The sequence below is a fragment of the Mycteria americana genome, chromosome 4 (genome assembly GCF_035582795.1).
Source record: "Mycteria americana isolate JAX WOST 10 ecotype Jacksonville Zoo and Gardens chromosome 4, USCA_MyAme_1.0, whole genome shotgun sequence".
Lineage (NCBI taxonomy): Eukaryota > Metazoa > Chordata > Aves > Ciconiiformes > Ciconiidae > Mycteria > Mycteria americana.
Genome location: NC_134368.1, coordinates 7,708,165 through 7,736,080, shown reverse-complemented (window position 1 = coordinate 7,736,080; position 27,916 = coordinate 7,708,165). Strand labels below are relative to the sequence as shown.

General features: G+C 47.1%; 1 protein-coding gene across 1 annotated transcript; it reads right to left on the bottom strand.

Moving 5' to 3' along the window:
- On the bottom strand, nucleotides 1–27,632 carry LOC142409205 (uncharacterized). The gene is made up of 7 exons (XM_075500466.1): nucleotides 27,597–27,632; nucleotides 11,809–12,678; nucleotides 11,355–11,478; nucleotides 10,506–10,593; nucleotides 9,424–9,511; nucleotides 8,480–8,502; nucleotides 1–70 (listed from the first exon to the last, which is right to left on the bottom strand). The coding sequence occupies exons 2-7, from the start codon at nucleotides 12,400–12,402 to the stop codon at nucleotides 1–3; spliced, it is 987 nt and encodes a 328-aa protein (XP_075356581.1). The 5' UTR covers nucleotides 12,403–12,678; nucleotides 27,597–27,632.
- Between the last annotated feature and the right edge of the window lie 284 nt (nucleotides 27,633–27,916).

The following is a 27,916-nucleotide window of genomic DNA, read 5'->3' as shown; positions in this document are numbered from 1 at the left end:
TTATTCTGTTGCGATGGAGAAAGGAGGCTTGACATTGCAAGCTAGTGCTGTCAAAAGTACTGCTGGGATGCTGCAGACAGAGCCCAGAAAGCGGGTTAACCTGCTGGCAAAGGAAACAAATTTCAGCCTAAACCAGGCAGCAAATATAAATAGGTAGATGTTGAAACAGAAGTCACCGTCTGAACTTTTTGATATAGTAGTATAGGAAAAAAAAGTCCCCGTTGCATCTAGCCTCCACCTACCTACCCTCCATGCCAAGGGCTGAGATGGCGCACCTTGGAGTGCCAGGATGGCAATGCCTAAATAAACCCATTAACTAACGTACATCAACCCAAATCACTCATAAACCTATATGCATCAACCCAAATCACTCATAAAGCTGCATGCAAAGGTCGGGACTGGCCTTGCAGCCCTTCTGTCTCATTAATCCACACGACTCCCAGCGCTGCCTGATGGATGCCAGCGCGAACACATTTTCCGTACAAGCTACCAACATTTGGCAGGGATCAGTGGTCACCTTTCAGGGGAGGTTTAAAGTACCTCAAAGCACTTTTATTACAAATCTTGGGCTGAGCCCAGCTCTTCCAAACTGGAAGGTGAGATGCACCATTTGCACAGCTCACCTGGTGACCTGCTGGCCCAGCTCTGCTTGCTGCTGCTTTTATAGAATTTATTCCCTCCCTCTACAGCCCTGGGGCCTAAAGAACCATCTCCCCTCACATAACTAACTAGGAGATCCATCATCTAAGCAAGACAATGTGGATCCCTCTTCCTAGATGGCTGCTTTGAATACAATTGTCATATATATGCACATGCACACACACAAAACTATACAGAGAGGATTTCCACCTTGGTTTTTGGATGTAATATTTCACGGAGTCTACCGTATTTCACTGGGAGTTTCCTTATTCCTGCCCCGGCCCTGCTATATGTCGCAGTGGCACCGGTTACATGGCAGTGTAAGACGTGTGTTATAATTATTAGCAATTGTAGTCACTTACTCCATATAAAAATATCAGCACAGTAACATGAATGATTTGTGTAATGATATATTTGCTGTTATTAGGACCTAATATGTTATGCCTGTAATTACACACTATGCCCCATATAATAGGCCTGGAATTGCTGTGTAAATTTTGGGTAATTACAGAAAACTATGCTACAAACAGGTCCCCCTAGACCAAGTCGAGCATTCACTACCAGGAAATAACCATTATTAAAGGCTATGCAGTAGACAAACCGATAGACTGAAAGCAAATAGCCGTCTGAATATATGGCAGTAATGATGGGGAAAAAGAAAGAGCATGCGGATATATTAGGGGGAGAAATAACCAGTGTAGGGGGTCAATAGAAGTACCAGTCCAGGTAGTGTTATCCCTGGGAAACATTTCTTCTAATTCTGATTTCGGCAATACTCCGGCAAAAATCTGAGGAACCTCCAGTGGGTGCAACGTAAGCTCCCAGTAGCACAAACTCATTCAGATGCAACTGTTTCAAAGGATTTAGAAGCCATAATCATCATTAAAAAAGAAAGTTATAACACTTGAATCTAGATTAAAAGTCTGCCAGAGGTCATTACAGCTTAATGCATAGTCAGGCTTTTCTAAATCAGCTGGAAACATTGACATTGATTAAAATTTATCCTCTCCTTCCCAGATCCAAGGACTTTTCCAGATTTCAAGGCACTTTTTTTGGTGAAGCTGGTCCTTGCCCTCCTCACTGCAGTATCTGCACATCTTCCATCTAAGATCAATAGCAACAGCACGATGGCTTCTTGCAGTCATGAGCATTTCGCCCAAGGATGGGATGTGATGGGAAGAAATGAGATCAGCCATTTTTATGGCTGAGTGAATAGTTACAGGCTTTGAGGGCTTTCTCATGGTCATGAACCTCAGAACAACTTCTGATTATTTTAATTTCACTGCAGCCTTCCAGCTTCGTCATCTACACTGCCAACTTCTATTAAGGTTCCATTAAAAGCCAATGAAACACAAGGTTTTTTACAATACCCTTGACAGAACAATTTCCCTTTCTGGATAGAGTACAAATTTTTACCCAGAAATACATCTTTTTGGTTAAAAAAAAGAGAGAGAGAGAGAAAGACAGACAATTTTAAGTAGATCAAAATATTTCTTAAAATGTTGTCAGACTGTCTCAGCCAGAAAAAACAATCCAGAAAAGGCTAATTTTCAAAGCAAAACATTGATTTTTCCTTTCTGCCTATCATAATTACATTTGTTTCCACTTGCTTATGAAAAGCCCTAGATATCAGACAATATTTCATTTTGTGTAGAGCTAAGTATTTCATTCAGATCAAAATGTTTTCCACAACACTTTGTCATTCATAGATGTTCAGTAATTGAATTTTACTGTTATTAGTTGTACCTTTTTCCTTCAAGGACCCTAACATCTCTTTGCTTTAAGTGTAACTAAACTTAGCAACAGAGAGAAGGACAAACCCTGCCCTCAGATATAACCGGGTGAATTCAAGCAAATCCTGATTGAAACAAAATGTGTAGTAAAAGTTAAGGGCTGGGGGGAGGATAAAATTTAACCCTAAGTTACACATAGAATAAGCTCGCCCAAAGCACTCTTTTAAAAGTTTTAACCTACAACATACCAATAACTTATAAAATCTGTGGCCTTTCATATCAGTATTGAATGACAAGCCTGATTTGGGGGCATCCAAGCATGTGCTTGATCTTCCTGAAGTTCATGGGACTTCTCAGAGCATTAAGGACAAGCAACGGGTTTGGTGCCCCGGTGACCCAGTATCAGTGATGGGTTTTGTGCAGTGAAAGATCACGTAGCTTCAAATACTGGTAGATATTAAAATTAAGTTCCTGTCCCCATAAGCATGTTCCCTCTCATTTGGCACATTGCACTAAAAGAGATGCACTGGGATGGGCGCTGGCCCTCATCCCACGTACGTAAGCATATGTAAAACATGGGCTTAAGTATAGGGGTCTTTGCAATGAAGCAGAAGATCTCATTGCTCTATCCCTTTGCATGATACACATTATAATAGTATATAACTCATAAATTACACCATAAATCACTCCTAGGGTTGCTGTGCGGAGGAAAGCAAGGGACTTTTTTTGGAAGATGCCTGAGAGGGCTGAAAGTGAGACAAGTTGGCAAGACCCACAGACAGGCTTGAGCCCCTGATTGAGAAGCCAGCGGAGGAGAGAGGGACTGCAGGGTGAGCAGGGCCCTGAGCAGCTGAGGCTGATGTGGGGAGAGCTGTGATGGACTGAGATCCCCACCTCACCGGTAGCACACGTGTTGGAGCAACCACAGGCCCAACATGAAATATTGAGTGGGTGCTCCTTGACAAAGCGATGTCTCTTCGGTGAGCTGAATGAAGAGGATCCTGTACAAAAACACTGTATAATGGTCATGAGACCTTCATGAGACACAGGCTTGTGAAAGATAAATAAAGATGGGAGATAAAACCTTCATTCTGGGATCTCCTAACTTCTCTGTGAGGGAGTTCATAGCCTCAGGGCAGCTTATAAACATATACTACCTATGCACTCCAACACTGAGTTGAGTTTTACAGACTGCATGTTTGCACGTCTACAATTCAAACCTAATTGTGATGACCTCACATAAAATAGTAATAATCAACTATCAATAATACTTTGGGAATTGGGGGAAAAATAAAGGGAAAATGTTAATTCTTAATAAAAACTGGTGCTGACGGTCAGGAAATTGAACCTTCTGCTAGTATTAGTTACAGGAGCCAAAACCATTGCTGCTGAATGTTTCTGGGGAGCATATGCTTTATATACTTGAAAGATACTCTTCTATATCAAGTCTTTGTAATTGCAGAGACATGGAAAATAAAGGCAGAAATCATAAAGATTTCCTTTTCCTCTGGTAGCTAACTAGCCTAGGGTGTGTTTAGGTACAAGCAGAGAGCTGTCTTCATCCCAGCCTCTCTCCTCCTTGCATCCCCAGGATGCGGTCCTATGTGCAGTTAGCTGATGTTTCCCTAATGAATCAAACCATTTGGTGCAGAAATACAAGATGCAGGGCCAATATTTTCAAAAGCTGCCTTTAAAACTCTGGCAGCAATTTAGTGTGGTCATGTTTCCGAGTGTGAAGTTCTTCATGTATGAATGCTTGCACTCAGGATTTATTTGCTTGGACTGCACTCACATCCGTGCGGGGAGCGTGACCGTGAACCCAAAGTTTTCCATGTGCTATCTACTAGATGGGGGAAAATGGGTTTAAAGGATTAGAAACCAGGTAAGGACTGGAAACCTAGTAAGGATTTGCAGATCTGGGATGGTGTTTCGGGCTATAGAGCAGGGAGTGAGTTAGAGGAAAGGAAAATGAAAAAAAATTTTACATTTATGCAAAGCAAACCCAACAGTTTTGCTACACTCACTACAATCTTTCTTTCCTTGTGCTTCACTGAGGTGGTGAGAAGTGCCTTTCTTTGCACATCTGGGAGCACAGCACATGAAGCATCGTGCACAGATCCCAGAGGTGGCCTCAGACCTGGAAATGGTCTGTCCACATCAGCATCATCCAAAATCAAGACTAATTAGTCCTTGCAGGAGCATACCAGCTCCGGTGCTGCCATGTAAACATGACACGTAACTGTGAGCAGGACCTGAATGGGGACCTGCCATTTGGATGTACTAACCCTTGCTGACCTTGCCTGGGGACCCCTAACTCACCCCTGCCTCACACCTCATCTGTTATCCACTGTTCTTAGAAGGGAAGGGCCGCAGCTCGTCCTGAGCAAGATGTTTGCAATGTGTATTTTTGAATGATTAGTGTCATGAACTGTCTCAGATGTAGAGGGCAGGACCACAACACCGTTTTGTGCACACTGTAAGTGCAAACCAGAAAGATGCCCCTTGCCCCAGCCCACAAGAAAATCTGCCCCAGTCCTGTACCACTCCCCCATTTTTAGCCTTTTCTACTTTTAAAGAAAGGCTAAATTTAATACAGAAATAAAACCACCAAGAGTCTTGCAGCTTTTATGGAGAAAAGTGTGCTTGCTCAGGAAGCATGAAATTAAAAGCTCTCGAGCGTGCATTTGCCCAGCTCCACACCACGTGTACCTTGCCAGCTCCACAACGAGCTGGGAGCTCACTAATTCGCTCCATGGCCTCATCCTGCAAACATGCACCCCTGCAAGTGAGGCTTACTCATGGAAACACTATGCCTGCATTCCCGTTAGCGAGCGGCTTGGGAGGAACCTGCTCCCCGGGCTGCCCAGGGGACATGGCTGGCACCGTCCAAGCCGTCAGCCTGGCACCGCCGGGAGGGCTCAGCAGCACAGCAAGCCACCAAGCCTGGCCAAGAGCATGGGATCCCACATGCTCTGAAGGACACCCTCTGGCCATACTCAAGGCCACACTTCACGGAATCACAGAATCACAGAATCGTATAGGTTGGAAAAGACCTTTAAGATCATTGAGTCCAACCGTAAACTAACACTACCAAGACCACCACTCTACCATGTCCATAAGCACCTCATCCAAACATCTTTTAAATACTTCCAGGGATGGCAACTCAACCACTTCCCTGGGCAGCCTGTTCCAATGCTTGATAACCCTTTCAGTGAAGTAAAATTTCCTAATATCCAGTCTAAACCTCCCCTGGCGCAACTTGGGGCCATTTCCTCTCATCCTATCACTTGTTACCAGGGAGAAGAGACCGACCCCCACCTCTCTACAACCTCCTTTCAGGTAGTTGTAGAGAGCGATAAGGTCTCCCCTCAGCCTCCTTTTCTCCAGGCTAAACACCCCCAGTTCCCTCAGTTGCTCCTCATAAGACTTCTGCTCCAGACCCTTCACCAGCTTCATTGACCTTCTCTGGAATGCTCCAGCACCTCAATGTCTCTCTTGTAGTGAGGGGCCCAAAACTGAACACGGTATTTGAGGTGCAGCCTCACCAGTGACGAGTACAGGGGCACGATCACTGCCCTAGTCCTGCTGGCCATGCTATTTTTGATACAAGCCAGGATGCCATTGGCTTTCTTGGCCACCTGGGCACACTGCTGGCTCATATTCAGCTGGCTGTCAACCAACACGCCCAGGTCCTTCTGTGCTGGGCAGCTTTCCAGCCACTCTTCCCCAAGCCTGTAGCATTGCATGGGGTTGCTGTGGCCCAAGTGAAGGACCCAGCACTTGGCCTTGTTGAACCTCATACAATTGACCTCGCCCATCGATCCAGCCTGTCCAGATCCCTCTGTAGAGCCTTCCTACCCTCAAGCAGATCAACACTCCCACACAACTTGGTGTTGTCTGCAAACTTACTGAGGGTGCACTCAATCCCTTCATCCAGATCATTGATAAAGATATTAATCAGAACTGGCCCCAACACAGAGCCCTGGGGAACCACTTGTGACCGGCCGCCAACTGGAGTAAACTCCAGTCACCACCACTCTTTGGGCCCGGCCGTCCAGCCAGTTCTTTACCCAGCGAAGAGTACACTTGTCTAAGCCATGAGCAGCCAGTTTCTCCAGGAGAATGCTGTGGGAAACCGTGTCAAAGGCTTTACTGAAGTCTAGATAGACAACATCCACAGCTTTTCCCTCATCCATTAGGCGGGTCACCTTGTCGTAGAAGGAGATCAGGTTGGTCAAGCAGGACCTGCCTTTCCTGAACCCATGCTGGCTGGGCTTGATCCCTTGGTTATTCTCTACATGCCATGTGATAGCACTCAGGATGATCTGCTCCATCAGCTTCCCCGGTACCGAGGTCAGGCTGACAGGCCTGTAGTTCCCCGGGTCCTCCTTCCGGCCCTTCTTGAAGATGGGCGTCCATTTGCTAATCTCCAGTCAACTGGGACCTCCCCAGTTAGCCAGGACTGCTGGTAAATGATGGAAAGGGGCTTGGTGAGCACATCTGCCAGTTCCTTCAGTACTCTTGGGTGGATCTCATCAGGCCCCATAGCCTTGTGAGTGTCTAAGTGGTGCAGCAGGTCACTGACCATTTCCCCCTGCATTATGGGGGCTCCAGTCTGGTCCCCGTCCCTATCTTCCAACTCCAGGGGCTGGGTACCCAGAGAACAATTGGCCCTGCTATTAAAGGCTGAGGCAAAGAAGGCATTAAGTACCTCAGCCTTTTCCTCATCCTTGGTCACTGTGTTCCCTCCCCCATCTACTAGGGGCTGGAGATTCTCCTTACCTCTCCTTTTGCTGCTAATGTATTTGAAGAAGTGGTTTTTGTTGTCATTTACAGCAGCAGCCAGATTGAGCTCTAGCTCAGCTTTGGCCCTTCTACTTTTCTCCCTGCACAGCCTTGCTACACCTTTGCAGTCCTCCGGAGTTGCCCGCCCCTTCTTCCAGAGGTCATAGACTCTCCTCTTTTTCCTGAGTTCTAGCCAGAGCTCTCTAGTCAGCCAGGCCGGTCTTCTTCCCCGCCGGCTGGTCTTTTGGCACCTGGGGACAGCCCGCTCTTGTGCCTTTAGGACTTCCTCCTTAAAGAATGTCCAGCCTTCCTGGACTTCTTTGCCCATAAGGGCTGCCTCCCAGGGGATCCTGTCGACCAGTTTCCTAAATAGGCTGAAGTCTGCCCTCTGGAAGTCTAAGGTGGCAGTTTTGCTGACCCCCCTCGCCGCTTCTCGATGTATCAAAAACTCTATCATTTCGTGATCACTCTGCCCAAGACAGCCTCCAACCATCACATCGCTCACAAGTCCTTCTCTGTTGGTGAACAAGAGGTCCAGCGGGGCACCTTCCCTACTTGGCTCGCTCACCAGCTGCGTCAGGAAGTTATCTGCCACACGCTCTAGGAACCTCCTAGACTGTTTCCTCTCTGCTGTATTGTATTTCCAGCAGACATCCGGCAGGTTGAAGTCCTCCACAAGAACAAGGGTTAGCGATCGTGAGGCTTCTCCCAGCTGCTTATAGAATAGTTCATCTGTCTCCTCATCCTGGTTGGGGGGTCTGTAACAGACTCCCACCACATCTGCCTTGTTGGCCTTCCTCCTGATTCTTACCCATAGACACTCCACCCTGTCATCACCATCATCGAGCTCTAAACTATCCAGACACTCCCTAACGTATAGGGCTACCCCACCACCTCTCCTGCCTCGCCTATCCCTCCTGAAGAGTTTATAGCCATCCATCACCGCACTCCAGTTGTGCAAGTCATCCCACCATCCAAGAAAACCAAAATCTCTTCTTGAAATAAAGTGCCTTCAAGCAGCTCTCAACAGGCTCGAGAGACATGCCCAGGAGTTTTACTAAAAGCAGCTTCCTTGCCTGTCTATCCCTGTGTTATCAGAGTTTGCTTTGTGATGTATTTTCCTTAGGAAAATTTGGATGTTGTTGTTCCACAGCCCCCTTCAACAGCCTTCAAGTCCTCAAGGCTAGGCGTGAGATACACAAAATGGGCTCCTGCCAGTTGGCTCCCAAACCACGACTCTGCCTCACACGTTTGCAAGGCTGCATAATGGTCAGTCTCCCACTTCTCAACTTCACAGGGCAGAGACAGCAGGGCAAGCTGACCTCCAGTCCACAAACCACATTTTCTGAGGCAAGACAGGAGCACATGGGGTCTGGAAGCTATGTCACCTCCCAGGGCTCCCAGCTCAGATGGTCCCCATGGAGGTTGTAACCACATGCTGTGACACGTGACCCTCCATCCCTGCCTGTGCACCCTCCCATCCCCTGCTGGGAAGCTCAACGTATGTAATCTCGCACTTTGGAAGAGAAGAAAGCCAAGGGACCTGCCCTTCTTTGAGAGATGGGGTAGCAAAAAGTTGCTTGCTTGCTTTCGAACCCAATGGTGTTTGAAAGGTTTGTCCCCCTGGGGGAGAATCCCCCCCTGGGTTTGAGGTTTGTCCCCACTACGACAGAGGTTGAGGTACTCCCCAGGACCTCAGAAAGTCCCTGAGGACCACAGTGCCTTTGCAGAGCTTTGGGGAGCACCTGCTGTGACCCGGTCCCGCATGGCTACAGCTCTATCAGTAACCAACATGTACGTCATACATTCCAGACTCCTTCCGTTTGACTGATGCATATTTTGACATCTCAGAGAAAACATTTTGCAAGATGCACAGTCAAAGGCTCTTTCAATCCGAGCTGTTGTGGAAAGCTTCACGAGCTCTCCAAGGCACTATCTCTCTCTCTCTCTCTGCCAGCTGCTCTAATGAAAGCTCCCTGTGCAGGCCAGAAGATACAGCAGAGAATAATACACTCCTTTAAATAGCGTCCTAGCTGGCCTGAAGAGGCCATGAACATTTTAACTCACAATCTTCCTGCGGTTCAACCCTCTCTCCTGCAGCAGTGTTCTCAGGGCACCAGGGCCAAGCAAAGACATGGGAAGCCTTTAAAATGGCATTAGCTAACCCCTGACCATTTAGGGAGTGCTTGTGTTCATATCCTTTCCTGAGCAAGACTGCACACCACACAATACCTACCCTGTAGTGTGCTGCTTAGACCTTAATTACCTGGAAGTAATTGGCACATGAAGACACAGCGCTGAGGTCAGCAGAGGAGACTTTGTTCCACCAGGGACTGATCTCAAGGAGATGATCGCTTCAATAACACATGGCGCTGGCCAGAAAATGCTCCCCTAACATCTTCCACATGACATTTTTCCAGAAGCAAAGCCAGCTGAAGAGGTTCCTGAATGTCCTCCTCCTTCGGACCCATGCAACCAGCTATAAACCAAGTCAGTGAAAGAAAACACTTGGGGTCAAGGGGGGAAATAAATTAATTGAGACTTTTAAAAGTGCACAGACCCCATTTGCAGCACGATCCACAAGCAATTCTTTTGGCACAGCAGTGGGACAGCAAACTACCGGGCAACAGCAGGAAAACATTTGGGGCTAAGGAGCATTGGGATTCCCTTAAAGCATCTTTGCTCGAGGAGAAGCTTGAATGGGGGACTGTCTCCTGCATGACTAGAAGGAGCAGCATGAGACCAATGTTGAGATGTTTAGGATTTTTATATAGAAAGAGTTACTTAGAATAATTCCCAGTCTCCTGCCCCATAGGAAATTTCTAATAAAAACTTAAGATTCAGTGGCAACAGCAGTCTCCAGCCTAAATAAAAAATAAAAAGAGGAAAAATTGTTTTGGGGAAAAATATCAAAAGGATCATTTTCTCTGCTGAAAGCTGAAATTCTTCCACAAAAAAGTCATTTTGCCATTCCCCAGAAAACCAGAAAAAAAATCAGTGTTTTTTCATGGGTGATTTTTAATGGTTCCCTCATTGTCTTCAACATCAGTGTTCCTTCTGCAGAACCTCCCAGCCCTGCCCTCGCCTCACTGCGCTCATCAGCTCACGTACAGCCTCTCCAGGATGGGACAGGCTTCTCTCTCATGCAGCTCACAGCACACGCAGTGTTGGCGTTTTAATCAGATTATATTATTGATGGTAATACTCTGATACAGCCATAGCTTCGTGATGCTGAACGTGTGTGATACCAGAGCATGTCAAAGGTGCTGGGCTTTCTCTCTGGTTTAATTTCTCTGCACCACCCTGTGCTTCTTGTCTTGCTCTGCCACTGCCCCAAAATACATCTACTTCTTATCCCAAAGGTTCGATGTTACAGAAATAATTGGTGGCACTGTAATACTTTTTGACATCGTGAAGCAAATGGTGTCAAACAGCCCTAAAACAAGTGTCCCATGTTTTACAGGGGCATTTTAGGGAATATCCCTAAATTTTATCAGGTGTTTTCCTTTATTATGCAGCTCTACAAAGGATACTTTAAATCACCCATCTTGGCATGGGTTTGTTGGCTGGTCTAAACAATTTGTGTTGCATAGGTCTACCAGCAATCTCTTCAAGTTTATCACAGAATATTAGAAAAAAAAGTTGCATCCTCATGGAAGTCTCAGCAGAACTAGATCTTCTCTTAGCTGAGAAGATCTGGTTTCTCTATCAGCCTTTACCCTGAGAGAAAGAAGTTCTTTTTATATTTGCTTTACAATGAGAAATTTGGCCCTCTTGGGGCCCAAAATTACCTTTCCTCACTTATTTCCAAAGTTTGGGAATGGGTTAATTTGCATTGAGCCAAACCATGGTCAGAGTTCCTCAGACCCAAAGCACAATTCCGTTTGCTAGAAATTCATCTCCATGTGGTATTTCCAACACAAGGAGAGTCCATCAAAACAGCTTTTTATGGGAGCTGAATGGCTTCCACACCTCCAGCTGAAGCTGTGTGAGAAAGGACTCTCCATTTTAACCGTACTGAAATACTGTGGCTCTTCTGGTGACGGTGAGGACAGGTGGCTTTTCCCCGCTTCCCTAACTGGAATTTTAGCAGCTTTTCACTTTGTAAAGCAGCCCTTTGGTAAGTTTGTAATGAGGGTGTGCACCGTGCCCTGTCACCAGCCTAGGACAATGGGGACCAGGGCACGCTGACAGTACGCTGCCTCTGGGGAGGTCCTATGTCCTGCATGCACTGCCACCAAAACAGGGTCAGCGCCTGTGGTGGGTTGACCCTGGCTGGACACCCGGTGACCACCCAAGCCACCCTATCACTCCTCCTCAGCTGGACAGGGGAGAGAAAATATAACAAAAGGCTTGTGCGTCGAGATAAGAACAGGGACATCACTCAGCAGTTACCGTCATGGGCAAAACAGACTCGGGGAAATTAGTTTAATTTTATTACCAATTAAAATCAGAGTAGGATAATGAGAAGTAAAAACTAAATCTTAAAACACCTTCCCCCCACCTCTCCCTTCTTCTTGGGCTTAACTTTGCTCCTGAGTTCTCTACCTCCTCCCCTCCAGCAGCACGGGGGACAGGGAATGGGGGTTGTGGTCAGCTCATCACACGTTGTCTCTGCCACTCCTTCCTCCTCAGGGGCAGGACTCCTCACGCTCTTCCCCTGCTCCAGCGTGAGTCCTTCCCACGGGCTGCAGTTCTTCACAAACTGCTCCAGCGTGGGTCCCTTCCATAGGGTACAGTCCTTCAGGAACAGACTGCTCCATCGTGGGTTCCCTATGGGGTCACAAGTCCTGACACTAACCTGCTCCAGCGTGGGCTCCTCTCTCCATGGGTCCACAGGTCCTGCCAGGAGCCTGCTGCAGCGCAGGCTTCCCATGGGGTCACAGCCTCCTTCGGGTGCAGCCACCTGCTCCAGCATGGGGTCCTCCATGGGCTGCAGGTGGATATCTGCTCCACCATGGACCTCCATGGGCTTCAGAGGGACAGCCTGCCTCACCATGGTCTTCACCATGGGCTGCAGGGGAATCTCTGCTCCGGCGCCTGGAGCACCTCCTGCCCCTCCTTCTTCACTGCCCTTGGTGTCTGCAGAGTTGTTTCTCTCACATATTCTCACTCCTCTCTCCAGCTGCAATTGCACAGGTTTTTTTTCCCCTGTTCTTAAATACGTTATCCCAGAGGCGCTACCACCGTCACTGATGGGCTCAGCCTTGGCCAGTGGCGGGTCCATCTTGGAGCCAGCTGGCATTGGCTCTATCGGACATAGGGGAAGCTTCTAGCAGCTTGTCACAGAAGCCACCCTTGGTACTATCTGCTACCAAAACCTTGCCACGCAAACCCAATACAGCACCAGGCATGGACCTGCTGCTGTGGGTCTCACCCTCGCTTACAGATGTTTGCAGTGACAGCATCTGGGCCGCCTGCCTTTGCCTTTCTACTCTGGATTCGGCCACGTCAAAATCCAGATGCAGAGTGAGTAACTCCGTGTTTGAGGATTATGAATGCTGAGGGTTTGAAGCAGGCCCTGGGGAAGATGCAAACCAGTCAGATTAGGCACAAAATCTGTTCTCTTGTGAACTTTCCCATCTCAGGTGTCTCACACAAATGCTGACACAGATGGTCACCTATCTTGCTGTTCCCTGCCCCATTCCCTCAAATTACACATAGCTTCCAACACCACACCTGCCCAGCTCCATGCCTTGCATGGAAAACCTCTGTTCATCCCAAATCTTTCAGTTCTTTCCTTAACTTTCATGTAACTTTCACCCATTTTTTTCTACACCCATCCCGTCGTCACCTGTGGGGCAGTTCAGTTGCTTTTTTCCTTTGTCTCCTGCTCAAGGAAGGGAATGTCAGAACTGATGTATCCAAGAAAAGAAGCCTGTTATCCCAGCAAAGCCTGAAACAAAGACATATTCCTGCTCTGGGCTGTGTTCATACCATACTAGCACATGGACAAGTTTGTTTCATTTGGGGATCTTCCTATGGCACTGCATTCAGACCCATATTCAGGTCCTGCACCTGGGTCAGGGCAACCCCCAGTATCAATACTGGCTGAGGGATGAAGGGATTGAGAGCAGCCCTGTGGAGAAGGACTTGGGGGTACTGGTGGATGAAAAGCTGGACATGAGCCAACAATGTGCACTGGCAGCCCAGAAAGCCAACTGTACCCTGGGCTGCATCAAAAGCAGCGTGGCCAGCAGGTCGAGGGAGGTGATTCTGCCCCTCTGCTCTGCTCTGGTGAGACCCCACCTGGAGTACTGCGTCCAGCTCTGGGGTCCTCAGCACAACAAGGACATGGAGCTGTTGGAGCAGGTCCAGAGGAGGGCCACGAAAATGATGAGAGGGATGGAACACCTCTCCTATGAGGACAGGCTGAGAGAGTTGGGGTTGTTCAGCCTGGAGAAGAGAAGGCTCCGGGAGACCTTATAGCAGCCTTCCAGTACTTAAAGGGGCTTATAAGAAAGGCAGGGACAGACTTTTTAGTAGGGCCTGTTGTGATAAGACAAGGGGTAATGGTTTTAAACTAAAAGAGGGTAGATTCAGACTAGATAGAAGGAAGAAATTTTTTACAATGAGGGTGGTGAGGCACTGGCCCAGGTTGCCCAGAGAGGTGGTAGATGCCCCATCCCTGGAAACATTAAGGTCAGGTTGGACAGGGGCTCTGAGCAACCTGCTCTAGTTGAAGATGTCCCTGCTCATTGCAGGGAGGTTGGACTAGATGACCTTTAAAGGTCCCTTCCAACCAAACTGTTCTATGATTATATGATTCTATGATATGAGCTGTACCAAGTCACAGACAGCTTCAGAAACTCAGTGATGGCAGCATTTTAAATGCATGCACAAGCCAAAGCCCTGCAGAAACACATGCAACATATTCCTTGCATGTCAGCTTATCACACAAGGAGGCAGCTCGTTCCTGCACACGTCCTCCATGGAGAGCGCGTCATAGAGTACCTAACCTGAGGTCAGAGCTGTAGTGCATTCCCCATTACCATCACCATCACCAATTCACTGCCTGAACCCCCCCAAATTATAAATATACTTAACACAAGCACCCAACCCCTATACACTAGCCTTTTCACCCAACTACTGCTCTTGCCCACAGTCCTTGCAATGTCTCAACCAGCTTGTTCAATGTGGAGACACCACTTTCCCTGGGACAGCAGGAGGCAGAGGAGGAGCAGTCACCCAGGACCCCAACCCTCAGGTGAAGGCTGGTACCTGCAGAGATACCAGCCAGGGACCCCACCAGGGTTTGCTGTCCCCCGAGCCAGGAAGGAGCAGGCTGCGAGCACATCCATCGCTCAGCTGCGGGAGCGTGCAGCCCAGTGAATTAAGCATTCAGCAACCACTAAACTCACAAATAGACAGTAGGCGCCAGAATCCTCAGCTGTGGCTCCTTGGACTACACTGGATTTACGCTGATTTAAGCCAGCTGAGGATCCGCGCTGCCAGGCCAAGTCCTGCTGGCCTACCTCAAGCTGATGGCTAGTTGACGTGACTGATGACTAAGATTTCCATTTAGCCTAACTCGAAGCATGAGCAGTGCCTATGTAGTGCTACCATTGTTGACTCCAGCCTTTTGTCTCAGGCTGTAACCGATAGGCCTAATAACCGAAATCATACTGCATGCATTCATTCACCCTCTTCGCAAACAGCATGTTATTGAGCTCAGTGGTGAAAAGGCATGCACAAACACAATGGGGCTGGGATTAAGCCCAGCTGCATTACCAAAGTAAATACTTTTGCTGCTGACAGTTTTTCTGCAGGGATTTGGAGAAAAGTTTTGTGCATCTACTTAGGCAACATATGGTTTTATTTTCCCTGTTAACAAAAACAGTAGTGGTCAGAAGTCAACACCCTCTGATGACTGTTCAGTGGCCAATGTGGAATGGGCTTGGTGGTCTAAGTCCAGTTCCTTACATGTCCACATAAAAATGATCCTCTTCCTGCATTCCTCTCTCACTTGGCACTGTGGTTTACAGTCTCCGCAAGGAAGTCAAGGGGTTTTCGAGGTTAATCTCATCTGTCCTCCTTCCTGATTGAAAGCCATCGGTGACGTGGTTCGGGTTAAGATACCTTACTAGCTTCTTTAATTCCTCTTGTGATGAAAGCCCCTCCACAATCTGCTTCCTTGAAGCCTGAAGAAGTCAGAATTAATCCATGTTAGACGGCAGCCAGGGCATGCCAGCTAGTCTGACTTCTAAAGCAAACACAGAGCCGATGAGGACAAGCATCATGCCAAGAACACAAATGGTCTGAATTTAGCTCTTCATCTCCAAGCTGAATGTGTACTGTTCTCCAAAGATCTCTGCAACACTCAGTCAGCAACTGATCACCTTCACATCTGAAACCGAGAAGAAAATCCAAAGGGCCTGGCTTTACATTTGGCAATGACTTCAGTGGGGTGGTAAAGGGCAAAAAGTTGGCTGAGCTTCCGTGGGTGCCCATCTCACATAGCTCCAGTGAAGTAATTGGCAGATACTGGCACTCCACATCGTTGGGAAGAAAAAACCCAACCACCACCACCACCACCATCAAACCCTCCATAACTGATAGCCCTAAAAGATTTTAAAGCTTTCAAGGTGCAAACAGGTCTTGTCTACACTGAGGTAATGAGAATTACAGCAACTAGAGCACAAGTGCTAACACTTAGCATCTGCGGGGTCAGAGGCAGCTTGAGAGCTGTGAAGGGGTGTTAACTAGACCTGCCACATGAAGTAATTGTTTTTAAGGGAGTGTATCCAAGCTGGAACACAGCAATGCAGAACATGCACACTAAGACAGGTGTAATCCCAGGCACAGTGGGTGGGAAGCGAGGCTGGAAAATCACAATTAAGAAGCCAAGAGGTGTTGCATAATCCAGACTTCCCTGCCAAGATTAAGGTAGTTTTATTGAGGGCCAGATCCTGCATGATGTCCAGCTACTGCCACAATGTGTTTGCCATCCTCAAATGCTACTGACATCTCTGGAAGCTGAAGGGCCAAAGTATTTTGCAGGGGATGCTCAAACCTGCCCATGGACAGCCAGCGATGGGCAGGCAGCCAGGGCTGGAGGAGCTAAGCCAGAAAGAGAAAATGCTGCAGCTCAGGTTGACAGACAAAGGAAGCTCACAAAAGAGCCATCGCAGTCCCACGCTCACACATGCATCCATCCACAGAGGAAAAAGGTAAGGCCAGAAATTGTTTCTGTTCCTATGAAAGACAATCGGTGAAAACAAAAGCTTATCTTAACTTTTTTCTGCAGAAGTTTGGGGATTTTCATTGAAAAAGAAAAAACTGAAAAATGTTTGGTTTCTGGCAATCAAAAACTGGAAACATTTTGGCCACAAACCAAAACAATTTGGGGTTTCTGGGTTTTGGTTTTGTTTTGGGTTTTTGCCAAACTCCTTAGCTTTCCTTCGCCAAAAAAACTGCACATTTTTCAAGCTTTTTCTTTCTCAATGAAAACCCCAAAATTGTTGTTGAAATTGGACATTTCCCACAGATTTTTTTTTTTTTAAAGGCATTTTCCGCAAAAAGAATGTCTTGAATGAACAATTTCATCCAGCTCTGTAAGCAGATCCCTTGGAGGGACTATCACACCCTCACTTTTATCTCCTCTCCCCAGCTCACTTTTCTTACCCACGGGACTCAGGGCTGTGACCATGGTCTGGTTTTGACCACCATGTGGCCACACTTTACAGCTGTGGAGCAGCCATGCTGACCTGCCCAGGGGCAAACAGCTCCGAGGTGGGAACGGCTTGAGCTTTTTCTATGAAATACCAACTATCTCTGTGGAAATTAAGACATGTAGCAAAGGAAAATAAGTATCTGGTGTCTAAATTCAGTAGATCTTGTACTAGGACCACATGGACCACATTTGTGCCCATGGTTCTGGGAGATGAAGGTGCTGGTACCTGTCTTCCAAAGCATCCAAACAGCATTTACCCACAGGTTCATTAGAGCTGCTGGCCCTGCGTCCACCATAAGCTCCATGAAGTACATGCCTGATACAGCCTGCATTAATATTCAAGGTTTGGCACAGCAACAGTGGACATCAAAAATGTACAGGAAGAATTAAATATTATGGACTTCTAACACAAACACAATACTAGCGACTAAAAAGAAAATGAAGAACTTTAATACTTTTCTACCCCAAGCATTGAACTCAGAGATGGAGCTGAAGAGCAAACCCAACTCAGAACTGAGAAGGTGTTTGCACCCTGTCTCCAGGGATAACTTTGATCTGACCCAGCACTGAAACCAGAAACTGCACAGAAGTGAGGGAAATTTGGACTGGAGTCTGAGTGCCAGAGTTTAGACTGCACTTTTACAACATGGATCCAAACTACAGTAACAAATCTCAACTTCCTGAAGTTCTGTGAATGTGAATTTGGACCGGGTTTTGACTTTCAGTCTTCCAACCAGTCTCCCATTAAATGACCATTGAAAGAGCCATTCTTTGCTCAGTTAAAACTAAGAGATCTTGGAGCCTTTAGAATGAAGTAGAGCCATCTTATGGCTGCTTTTTTTCCTGGAAATATCCTCTTTTCTTGCTTTCAAGGTCTGTTTGGATGTTTTCTTTGGTTGATGTATTTGATGACCCTGCCAGAGCTAGGACTTCTGTGAGGAAGGCCAGGAGAAGAAAGGCAAACACAGGGAGGGCAATGTCAGTGGCAAGTGGGAGAGTATGCCAGGAGGGAGAGGGGAGGTGAAGAGTCTCAAATTTAGGCAAAAATGGGATTGCAGCAAAAATAACAACTTGGAGGACATTGAGCAGGTTGTTTGGAGGGATCAACCAAGACAAGAACTGATGACAGGAAGAGATGGATTTGGGGCGGGTTGGAGAAGGGAAGGAATAAGGAAGGTGAGGAGGAGGCAGGTCAGGGGCTGGTTATGAGGATGAAGGTATCTGTCAGGAGTTGGGAACAAGTCAGGGATAAGGAGGGGGGTCTGAGGGGCTGGTAGGTTGCTGGTAGGCTGAGGGGCTGGTAAGTCATGCATCTGAACCCTCCAAATACAGAAGAGGCACTCTGTCATTAATACAAACCTAGAAACAAGCTAAAATACCAGCACAAGCTGCCTTTAGAGGCCCTTTAGTGGAGCAGTTAGCCTGGATGGTGAGCTGGGGCTGCTTGTGATGAAAACCCCACAAACGGAGAGGTGGTAAACATGCCAGACAGCCCTGGCAGAAAAGGAAAGATATAGATTTATTCTGATATTTGAACTGTAATGTCCTTATAATAAACCATGCCCCAGGAGTGGGTGTTATTTGGATTGTCTCGACACCAGATAGTGAGAAACCCAAGAAGGGGAAACTGAGGCAGGGCCAAGGTTTGACATCCAGCTACATAATCTCCCTCTGTTGTTCTTTATCAGGACTGTCTTCACCCATCGTGTACTCACATAGTTAAGAGGATCTAGGAAGCTACAATTCCTTTGCTTTCCAAAGCCGTTACTCAGGAAAAGACTAATTAAGTGGCGGTGTTATTACAGCAGGTCCTGGAGTCTCCAAACACAACCAGCAGCGATTAGGCAGGCGTCAGCTACTGGGCGGGATTTCCCACTGCCCAGCTGTGTGATTATCACGGCAGCTAAGCCAAAATCATTTGACAAAGAAAACCAGCTGCAGGCTGTGGGTCTGGGAGATAGCACATGTCCAGCGGAGAGAGAAACAATAACCTCTTCTCCTCTGTATTTTTTCAAAAGAAAGATCAATGAAGACAAGCACGCCACGTTCCTGCAGAGGAGCAGATAGCAATATCGATTTCTGGGGAGCACCTGGAATAAGAACCAGGGGCACAATACAACTCACTGTGGTTTTCTTGGAGAACTGAATATTCACCGCTGCCTCCCTCGCCCAGGGATATGGAGGCAGCAGGTGGGACCTGCTAAGGAGGGAGGATCTGTTGCGTTGCTTTGAAATACGGACCCCGTGCTGCAGCATCATCCCTGCAGAGAGGGGCCGAGGGCTGTCTTTAATACCCCCAGTAAAGCACTGAAGTGGACTTTGAGTGATGGAAAAGTTTTGGGTTTGTTTCCTGAAAAGAGAAGATTTCTGTTGTCTGTCACCTTGTGTAACCTTCTGCCTCGGTTTCCCCATCTCTAAAATGATGGCATCTGTGTTAGCTACCGCACCGGTTGTCTCAGCCACATCACATGATGCCTTCAAACAAACTGGACAGAGCCTGGCCCACAGCTTGGGGACTTTCTTCTGCCTGCCTGTGCCACCAGATGCACCTTCAAGAGATGTCTTCCCTGTCTATGGCCACAAGGCTTTTGATTGCATGTGAAATGGCCATTAGGATCTCCAAAGCTGTTCTTTCCTCCCAGCAACGAGCTGCCTGCCAGCAGGGATGGCTGATGCACAGGAGAGAGCAGAGACCCAAACACCAGATAGACAAACTGGGCGGCCAGCGTGTGTGGGTGTGCTGGTTTTGACTGGGATAGAGTTAATTTTCTTCATAGCAGCTAGTATGGGGCTGTGTTTTGGATTTGTGATGAAAACAGTGCTGATAACACAGTGATGTTTTAGTTACTGCTGAGCAGCGCTTACACAGAGTCAAGGCCTTTTCTGCTCCTCACCCCACCCCACCAGCGAGTAGGCTGGAGTTGGGAGGGGACACAGCTGAGACAGCTGACCCCAACTGACCAAAGGGCTATTCCATACCGTATGGCGTCATGCTCAGCATATGAAGCTGGGGGTAGAAGAAGGAAGGAGGGGGGATGTTCGGAGTGATGGCGTTTGTCTTCCCAAGTAACCGTGTGATGGAGCCCTGCTTTCCTGTAGATGGCTGGACACCTGCCTGCCCATGGGAAGGAGTGAGTGAATTCCTTGTTTTGCTTAGATTGCATGTGCGGCTTTTGCTTTACTTATTAAACTGTCTTTATCTCAACCCATGAGTTTTCTCACTTTTACCCTTCCGATTCCCTCCCCCATCCCACTGTGGGGGAGTGAGCGAGCGGCTGTGTGGTGCTTAGTTGCTGGCTGGGGTTCAACCAGGACAGTGGGAGAGGACTTGGAGTTACTTGGAAGAGCGTATGCAGCTCCTTTGCCATGGATCAGCAATGCTTTTAGTGGTGTAGCAGGACAAAAGCAGATTAAGAAAACGAGGAGAGGTTGCAGCTGGGGAATATATCACCATGACTACAAGCACAGTGTCGTCTCCACCCCGCAAGCTACCTGCCAGGTCTAGCTGACCTGTGTTGGTAGAGAGTCTTCCCCTGGTTGTTTCTGGTATGTAGGATCCCAGCACATCGCAGTATGGTGTAGATCTGGCTGTGAGTAGCTCAGCATGAGTCACCCATCCAGCATATGGCAATGGCCAGGACTGGACACAGGACCTACCTGGACCTCCTGGCATGAAGGACAGTGTGAGAGACAAGGCCCTTGGAAAAGAAGGACAAGGACAAAAGCCAACATTTTCCAGAGCAGCAGCACAAAGGCATCTATTTCCATTTATATGTAGTAGTTCCCTACCTAATTCTGATTTCATATCATAATCCACAGCTATCTCTTCACTCCCATCTGAATTTATTTGGACCAATTCCTCTCCTTTCCTTCAAACAGGCAAACAGGACCTTTTCAATAGGTCCCTAATGAACACTGGTTGCTTGGTGGAGCCTGTAAGCAGGGACAGACCTCACTTGCATGAGGAACTCATTGCTTTCATGAAGGTCCCAGCCTCGGCCTCTAACTACATTCTCAGTGTCTGTGCAAATCTGCCAACCGTTAGCAAATGCCTTCTCAGAGGGCTCTTCAACCTGCAAATCCATTTGCACTTAAATTGCCCAACACACAGCACTTGGCCTAGATGAGTAACGAAGTGTGTGACCTTCCAGCGATCAAGCATTGCTAATATCTCAACTATTTCAAATGTTTAATAACTTAATTTAATGCAGTGAGTATGATTTGATTGAATGCACAATATCTGTAGCAGCTAATTAACCACAGTAGCCCAGAGAGGTCTTGGACTTCATACAACCTTTCAATATAATTACAAATTTTTAACAGCAAAATGAATTTAAATCCAGCCTGACACAGCAATCCATCTCCATCTCCAGATAAAAGGCAGCACACACGGTATTAACATTTAAACAAAAGCCATGGGCAGCAGAGAGAGACAAGGAGCATTAGCAGATGTGCAGAATGAATTACTAACAGTGCTGTGGCAGGGGAGGGGTGGATGAGTGCATTGCATTGTACAAGATGGACTTACAACGCAGCCGCTCACTTTGGTGGCTTTGTGTGTAATCCATGAGTTTAGACTTCAAGGCAAAGGCAGGGCCCTTTAGGTCTACCTGCATCTCCTCTGGAGGACCAGGTGTGTTGTTACTGACTCACCCTCCTCCTGTGTGTGCAGCATGCCACACACCGGCAGGCACGGGTGATCACGACCCTGCTTTATTAGAGCTGTTTCCCAGCAAAGTGGATCTGAACACAACAACCCCCCCACTCCTCTGGGCCTGGGTATGCAAGAAAATGTCCCCATGGTCTTCTTGCTCCCATCTTACAGGGCCTCATGGGAACCCTCTACCCTTCTGTGAGCCACGCCTGGAGCTTCTCTAAACAACTCCCCACTCCTCTGTGCCTGGGTAGGCAAGAAAATCACAGAATCACAGAATCATATAGGTTGGAAAAGACCTTTAAGATCATCGAGTCCACCCGTAAATGTAACACTACCAAGACCACCACTACACCATGTCCCTAAGCACCTCATCCAAACGTATTTTAAATACGTCCAGGGATGGTGACTCAACCGCTTCCCTCGGCAGCCTGTTCCAATGCTTGATAACCCTTCGCTGGGCAAAAGCCCAGCTAGAACTCAATCTGTCTGCTGTTGTAAGAGATAATAAAAAATGTTTTTACAAATACATTAACAACAAAAAGAGAGCCAAGGAGAATCTCCCTCCTTTATTGGATGTGGGGGGGAACATTGCCACCAAGGAGGAGGAAAAGGCTGAGGTACTTAATGCCTTCTTTGCATCAGTCTTTAGTAGTTAGACCAGTTATCCCCAGGGAATTCAGCCCCCTGAGCAGGAAGACAGGGACAGAGAGCAGAATAAACCCCCCATAATCGAGGAGGAAGCAGTTAATGACCTGCTATGCCACCTGGACACTCACAAGTCTATGGGGCCGGATGGGATCCACCTGAGAGTACTGAGGGAGCTGGCGGAGGAGCTTGCCAAGCCACTCTCCATCATTTATCAGCAGTCCTGGTTAACAGGGAAGGTCCCAGATGACTGGAGGCTTGCCAATGTGACGCTCATCTACAAGAAGGGCTGGAAGGACGATCCAGGGAACTACAGACCTGTTAGCCTGACCTTGGTACCAGGAAAAATTATGGAGTGGTTCATCTTGAGTGTGCTCAACAGGAATGTGCAGGCCAACCAGGGGATCAGGCCCAGCCAGCATGGGTTCATGAAAGGCAGGTCCTGCTTGACCAACCTGATCTCCTTCTATGACAAGGTGACCCGCCTAGTGGATGAGGGAAAGGCTGTAGATGTTATCTATCTGGACTTTAGTAAAGCCTTTGACACGGTTTCCCACAGCATTCTCCTAGAGAAGCTGGCGGCTCATGGCTTAGGCGGATGTATTCTTCGCTGGGTAAAAAACTGGCTGGATGGCCAAGCCCAGAGAGTTGTGGTGAACAGAGTTAAATCCAGTTGGTGGACGGTCACAAGTGGTGTTCCCCAGGGCTCAGTTTTGGGGCCAGATCTGTCTAATATCTTTATCAATGATCTGGATGAGGGGATTGAGTGTGTCCTCAGTAAGTTTGCAGATGACACCAAGCTGGGCGGGAGTGTCGATCTGCTTGAGGGTAGGAAGGCTCTGCAGAGGGATCTGGACAGGCTGGATCGATGGGCTGAGGCCAGTTGTATGAGGTTCAACAAGACCAAATGCCGGGTCCTGCCCTTCGATCACAACAACCCCATGCAACGCTACAGGCTTGGGTAAGAGTGCCTGGAAAGCTGCCCGGAGGAAAAGGACCTGGGCGTGTTGGTTGACAGCCGGCTGAACATGAGCCAGCAGTGAGCCCAGGTGGCCAAGAAAGCCAACAGCATTCTGGCTTATATCAGGAATAGTGTGGCCAGCAGGAGTAGGGAAGTGATCGTGCCCCTGTACTCGGCACTGGTGAGGCCTCACCTCCAATACTGTGTTCAGTTTTGGGCCCCTCACTACAAGAAGGACATTGAGGTGCTGGAGTGTGTCCAGAGAAGGGCAACGAAGCTGGTGAAGGGTCTGGAGCACAAGTCTGATGAGGAGCGGCTGAGGGAACTGGGGTTGTTTAGCCTGCAGAAGCAGAGGCTGAGGGGAGACCATATCGCTCTCTACAACTACCTGAAAGGAGGTTGTAGAGAGGTGGGTGTCGGTTTCTTCTCCCAAGTAACAAGTGATAGGACAAGAGGAAATGGCCTCAAGTTGCGTCAGAAGAGGTTTAGATTGGATATTGGGAAAAATTTCTTTACTGAAAGGGTTGTCAAGCATTGGAACAGGCTGCCCAGAGAGGTGGTGGAATCACCATCCCTGGAGGAGTTAAAAAAATGTGTAGATGTGGCACTTCAGGACATGGTTTCGTAGGCATGGAGGTGTTGGGTTGACAGTTGGACTAGATGATCCTAGAGGTCTTTTCCAACCTTAATGATTCTATGATTCTATGATCCTCCTGGAGATTTCCTCCTCTCCCATCTTCCCAGATGTGGGTTATGTGCTGTGGCTTGCAGGTACATGAGGATTTGGGTATAGAGCTTGCAGGGTCGAAGTTTGACCACACTTGCTATAGCCATGATGGGGATTAAACTGGACTTTAGGATACTAGGTGGGACTCATGGCCCCCTAATGTGGCATTTCAAATAGTTCAGGGGAGTTGGAGGCATCTGTTCCACTCCACTGGCTGTAAAACACATCAGATATGTGATTCAGGAAGGGAATAGGTTTGGGTCATCCCACATGCAGAGCATCTCTGCCCGCAAAACTGTTGTTGACATTAATGGATGCAACAAGCATGGCATGGGGGCACTTCCTTGCAAAGCCCTGACACTCAGTAGTATCTGACCTGAAAGCTCAACAACTATGAGACCTTCCCAGCCACGTCCCAGCTAATAATAACAAGAAGGGAAGAATATATTTGGAAGTTTAATTTGCTTTCTTGGTTTGAGCCTTCTGTATTCAGAGAGCATCTCCTAAGAGCCATGAAGGCAAAAAGCAGGTTTTAAGTGAAAGGTGAGATTTCTCCTTCAACAAGCAACCACCTGCCCTCAGCTGCTTGGATGAGGCATTTTAAGGCTCTCTGGAGCCTGTACTACCATAAAGCTAGCACAGTTAATTTCCGTGGAAGTGCTCCCAATTTATACTGGTGTAAATAAGAACAGTATTAGACTGACAGTAAAACAGACAAAAAACCAATGAGAATAAAACACAGACATCCTACAATCATGATCGTGAGTAGCATTAGTGGATATTAGTAGCTCAGAATAAATAGATAGGACATAAAGGAACTATTTGTTCTTGCTGTTAAGAACCTTTCAGATTCCCGCTTAGCTTGTAGCTGTCAAAGACATTTTTTCCCCAAGAGTTTGTGAAACATTACCATAAATCTGTCCCATGTAGAGTTTTAATTGCCGAGTTCAAAACTAGGCCGACTCTGCCAAATGTGATAGCATCAGCTGGTGGCGTCATTTGTCATTGTTACAGGCAAATAAACCAGTGAGTTAATCAAAGGGATGAAAAATGAGGTGGTTTCATTTTTTGGAGTCCTGAATTCAATCCCTTTTCCTTTCTTCTCACCAGTCTGCACCAAAATGCCAATAGCGCCAGCTGGCCAAAAGGCACTCATTCAAAAATCCATTGTAGACAACACATAGGCACATTCTCAACTGATAAAATCAAGGACAAATGGGAAGAGGTAATAGTAAGTAGGAGACAAAGAGAAAAAAAACATTCTCTGGACAGTGCAGCTGAAAGAGATGAGCAGATAGGCAATCACTGCTGCTCAGACAGCACTTCGGTCCAAGGCCCCCTGTATCAAACTGACATGAGGTCTCTCTGGGAGGACAGAGTGGTGAAACATATTCGTTCAAAGGCCCCTTGGAGTACTGCATAAAATAAGCGGAGTTCAAAATCTCAATGAGTCCGAGTGTTTGGGAATCCCATTTGTCAGCAGTATGATGCCTGGAAGCTCAGGTCCAGGCTTCTGCAAATCCTACGTGAATCCCAACTGTGAGGTGCTGTTTGACTGCACAATCACTGCCCTTCTCCTGCAGACAGAAACGGGGAATCTTTGCTTGCAAATCTTTGCTCTTAATATGCCAGTGCTGGCCTTTAGTAGACCCAAAGTAGATGAGAAGATAATGTTTTTTGGTCAAAGGTGCCCTGCTTATCTCCTTCTTAGATCCCTTTTGTGGAAAGACAGGAATTATTTACCAGATGGAGACCTAATGTATTTCATGTGGTACATCAAACTGATAGAGCAGGCTCCCTAACACTCAAGGGATTCAGTCAAAGGGTTCTCTTTTCTCATACAGACTTCTAGCTTCCCTGAACCACTGTGAAGAAATGATGTGGCCAGCACCACACTGGAAGTCTATGGAGATGTACAGGCACTCACAAATGAACACAGTGATGGGCTTAGCGTTTGAGCTGCAGCTGAGTGTACATGCTCCTAGCTGTTACAACTGCAAAGTAAATGTATGAGCTGAAACCTGTGCACCTCACAGCTGTCAATTTGTGGCTTATGGTTGACTCCAGGACAGAGCCAAGGTCTTCCAAGTCCATGGCCAACACCAGCAAGAGCATCTCTCCTCATTCTGAATATTTTGAAGGTGTCTTCTCATACTTTCTTTTCCCCTTTAGTCCATCCCCCACCACCTCTCCTAGCAAGCTTTACTATGAATCTAACCCCAGTAGTCCTGAGCTTACATGTATTTGTAGAGAAGTAGAAGACTAAGAGCAAAACAGGGTCTTCTGCACAGCACTGTCCTCATCCTCCACCCAACTGCCCTTACCCCAGCCACAAAAGCCCCAAAATCTTCCATGTATAATAGTTCTCATTCCTCTAGCCTTTTTCTCTTTCTTAATTTTCCCTTTCTTTAACAAGAAAATCACACTTTACTTTCATCATCTCTTGACCTGAAGTTTGTTCAGGCAGGATCAGAACAGGTAAAGGGTGAGGATCAGATACTTCTCCACAGCTAGCTGTGACTCCTTTAAATTCCATCTTCTTGGTATCTTCACATCCAGAGATGAGCAGGTCTGGCCCTGCCAGGTGCTGCTCTCCTGACTGGGGGGTCAGATGGGGCAAGGTGAGCTACTTAGCTTTGCACTTTGAGATGCTGGAAGAAAAAAGCTGTTTTCTTCCTCAATATATGTGGAATAGCTTCCTCAATAGATGTGGAAGAGGTGGAGAGAACAGTGACATTCCCTTTGCTCAGAGCTCCCACAGTTTTTAGGACTTTTAAACTTTCCCCAGGAAAGTAAGTGGGGACCTACCCCAGAACCCAACAGCATCTGTGAAAAAAACCCAAAATGGTAATTTAAATAAAAACAAAGTCGCCTCTCCCAGGGCTTGATCTTATGTTCTCTGAATTTGACCTCCTGTCCACTAATGTGTATGAAAATACCCTCCACAATGAAACATTTCTTCATAGGCAATTATCTTAATTTTTATTACACAGGAATTCCTTTTCCTGTCAGACAGGGTTTGGGTGAGCTGAGCATGGCTCATGGCATCTCTAGTTCCTCCCAACAGATATCATGGTGGATGATCTCACAGAATGTGTATTTCCCGTCCATGCAATTTTCAAAATGGGACCACATCCCTACAGATTTCCTACAGCCTAGAAGGAGGGTGCATCTGATTTATCCCTCCAGCTCAACAAGAGCAGTGGCCAGACATGCTACAAGTTTTTAGGAAGCAAAGGTTGAGACAAAAGAGAGAAATACCATTGTAATAAACAAGTGGAAAGCAAATATATGCTAGAAAGAAGGAATAAACTGCAAGAAAAAAGCAGCATGGAGGAAATTTGGGATGATAACTGGTAGAGTAGCAAGTTTCTGCAGGTAGCACATATGACCAAGATGTCTTCTGTTTGCCTAAAATGCAGCAATTGTATGCACTGGCTTAGTGCATACAATAGCAGCTGGCCTCAGAGGTCAAATCATCCTACAAGGCTCAAGGTCATCTCTTTTACCAAAAGTGAGAGATCCTACTGCTGAATGTCTTGAGCTGATGTCTACTGAGGATAGTCTTTGTATCCCCACGTCTGGCATCGCAGAGCATTGGTCATGGTCTCAGACCCCAGTGTCCTGTGCCAATGGCTCACTACATCGGCATGTTCCCATTCTGAAAGCAGAAACCAAACCAAAAACATGTGTCATTTTGCCAAAACTCACAATTCCACCCCAAATCTCATGACCTTTGAAATCCCAGATCCTAGAAGCAAGTCTTTTAACCTTACCTGGAAATAATTCCTTGGTGGAGAGCATCCCATCCCATACACCCATACAAAAAGAAAAATAGCGCATGTTTTCATTCAGCCCTACCAATGAGCTCTCAGCGCCGCTGAAGAGAGCCATTGTGGAGTGACTGCATTATAAAAGATGTTAAGACCTCTTCCAGACCATAAAATATGCAACAAAACAGAGTGCCAAATACCAGTCCTTTCCATAGCCCAAGACAAAGAGCCGCCCTGCAAAGCATTAATCCCTGCAGCTGCCTTGAACTATTCACGTCTCTCGGCTTTACGTAAGGAGCCATTCCATTCTGGCTACCGCTCTC

Coding starts and splice junctions, on each gene's coding strand:
- LOC142409205 (XM_075500466.1), bottom strand. CDS start 12,402: ATGCCAGCTGGCTCCAAGATGGACCCGCCACTGGCCAAGGCTGAGCCC. Junction 8,503..9,423: donor CATGTGCCAATTACTTCCAG/GTAATTAAGGTC, acceptor GTCTTGCCTCAG/AAAATGTGGTTTGTGGACTG. Junction 71..8,479: donor ATGTGGTTTGTGGACTGGAG/GTCAGCTTGCCC, acceptor CTCTGTCTGCAG/CATCCCAGCAGTACTTTTGA.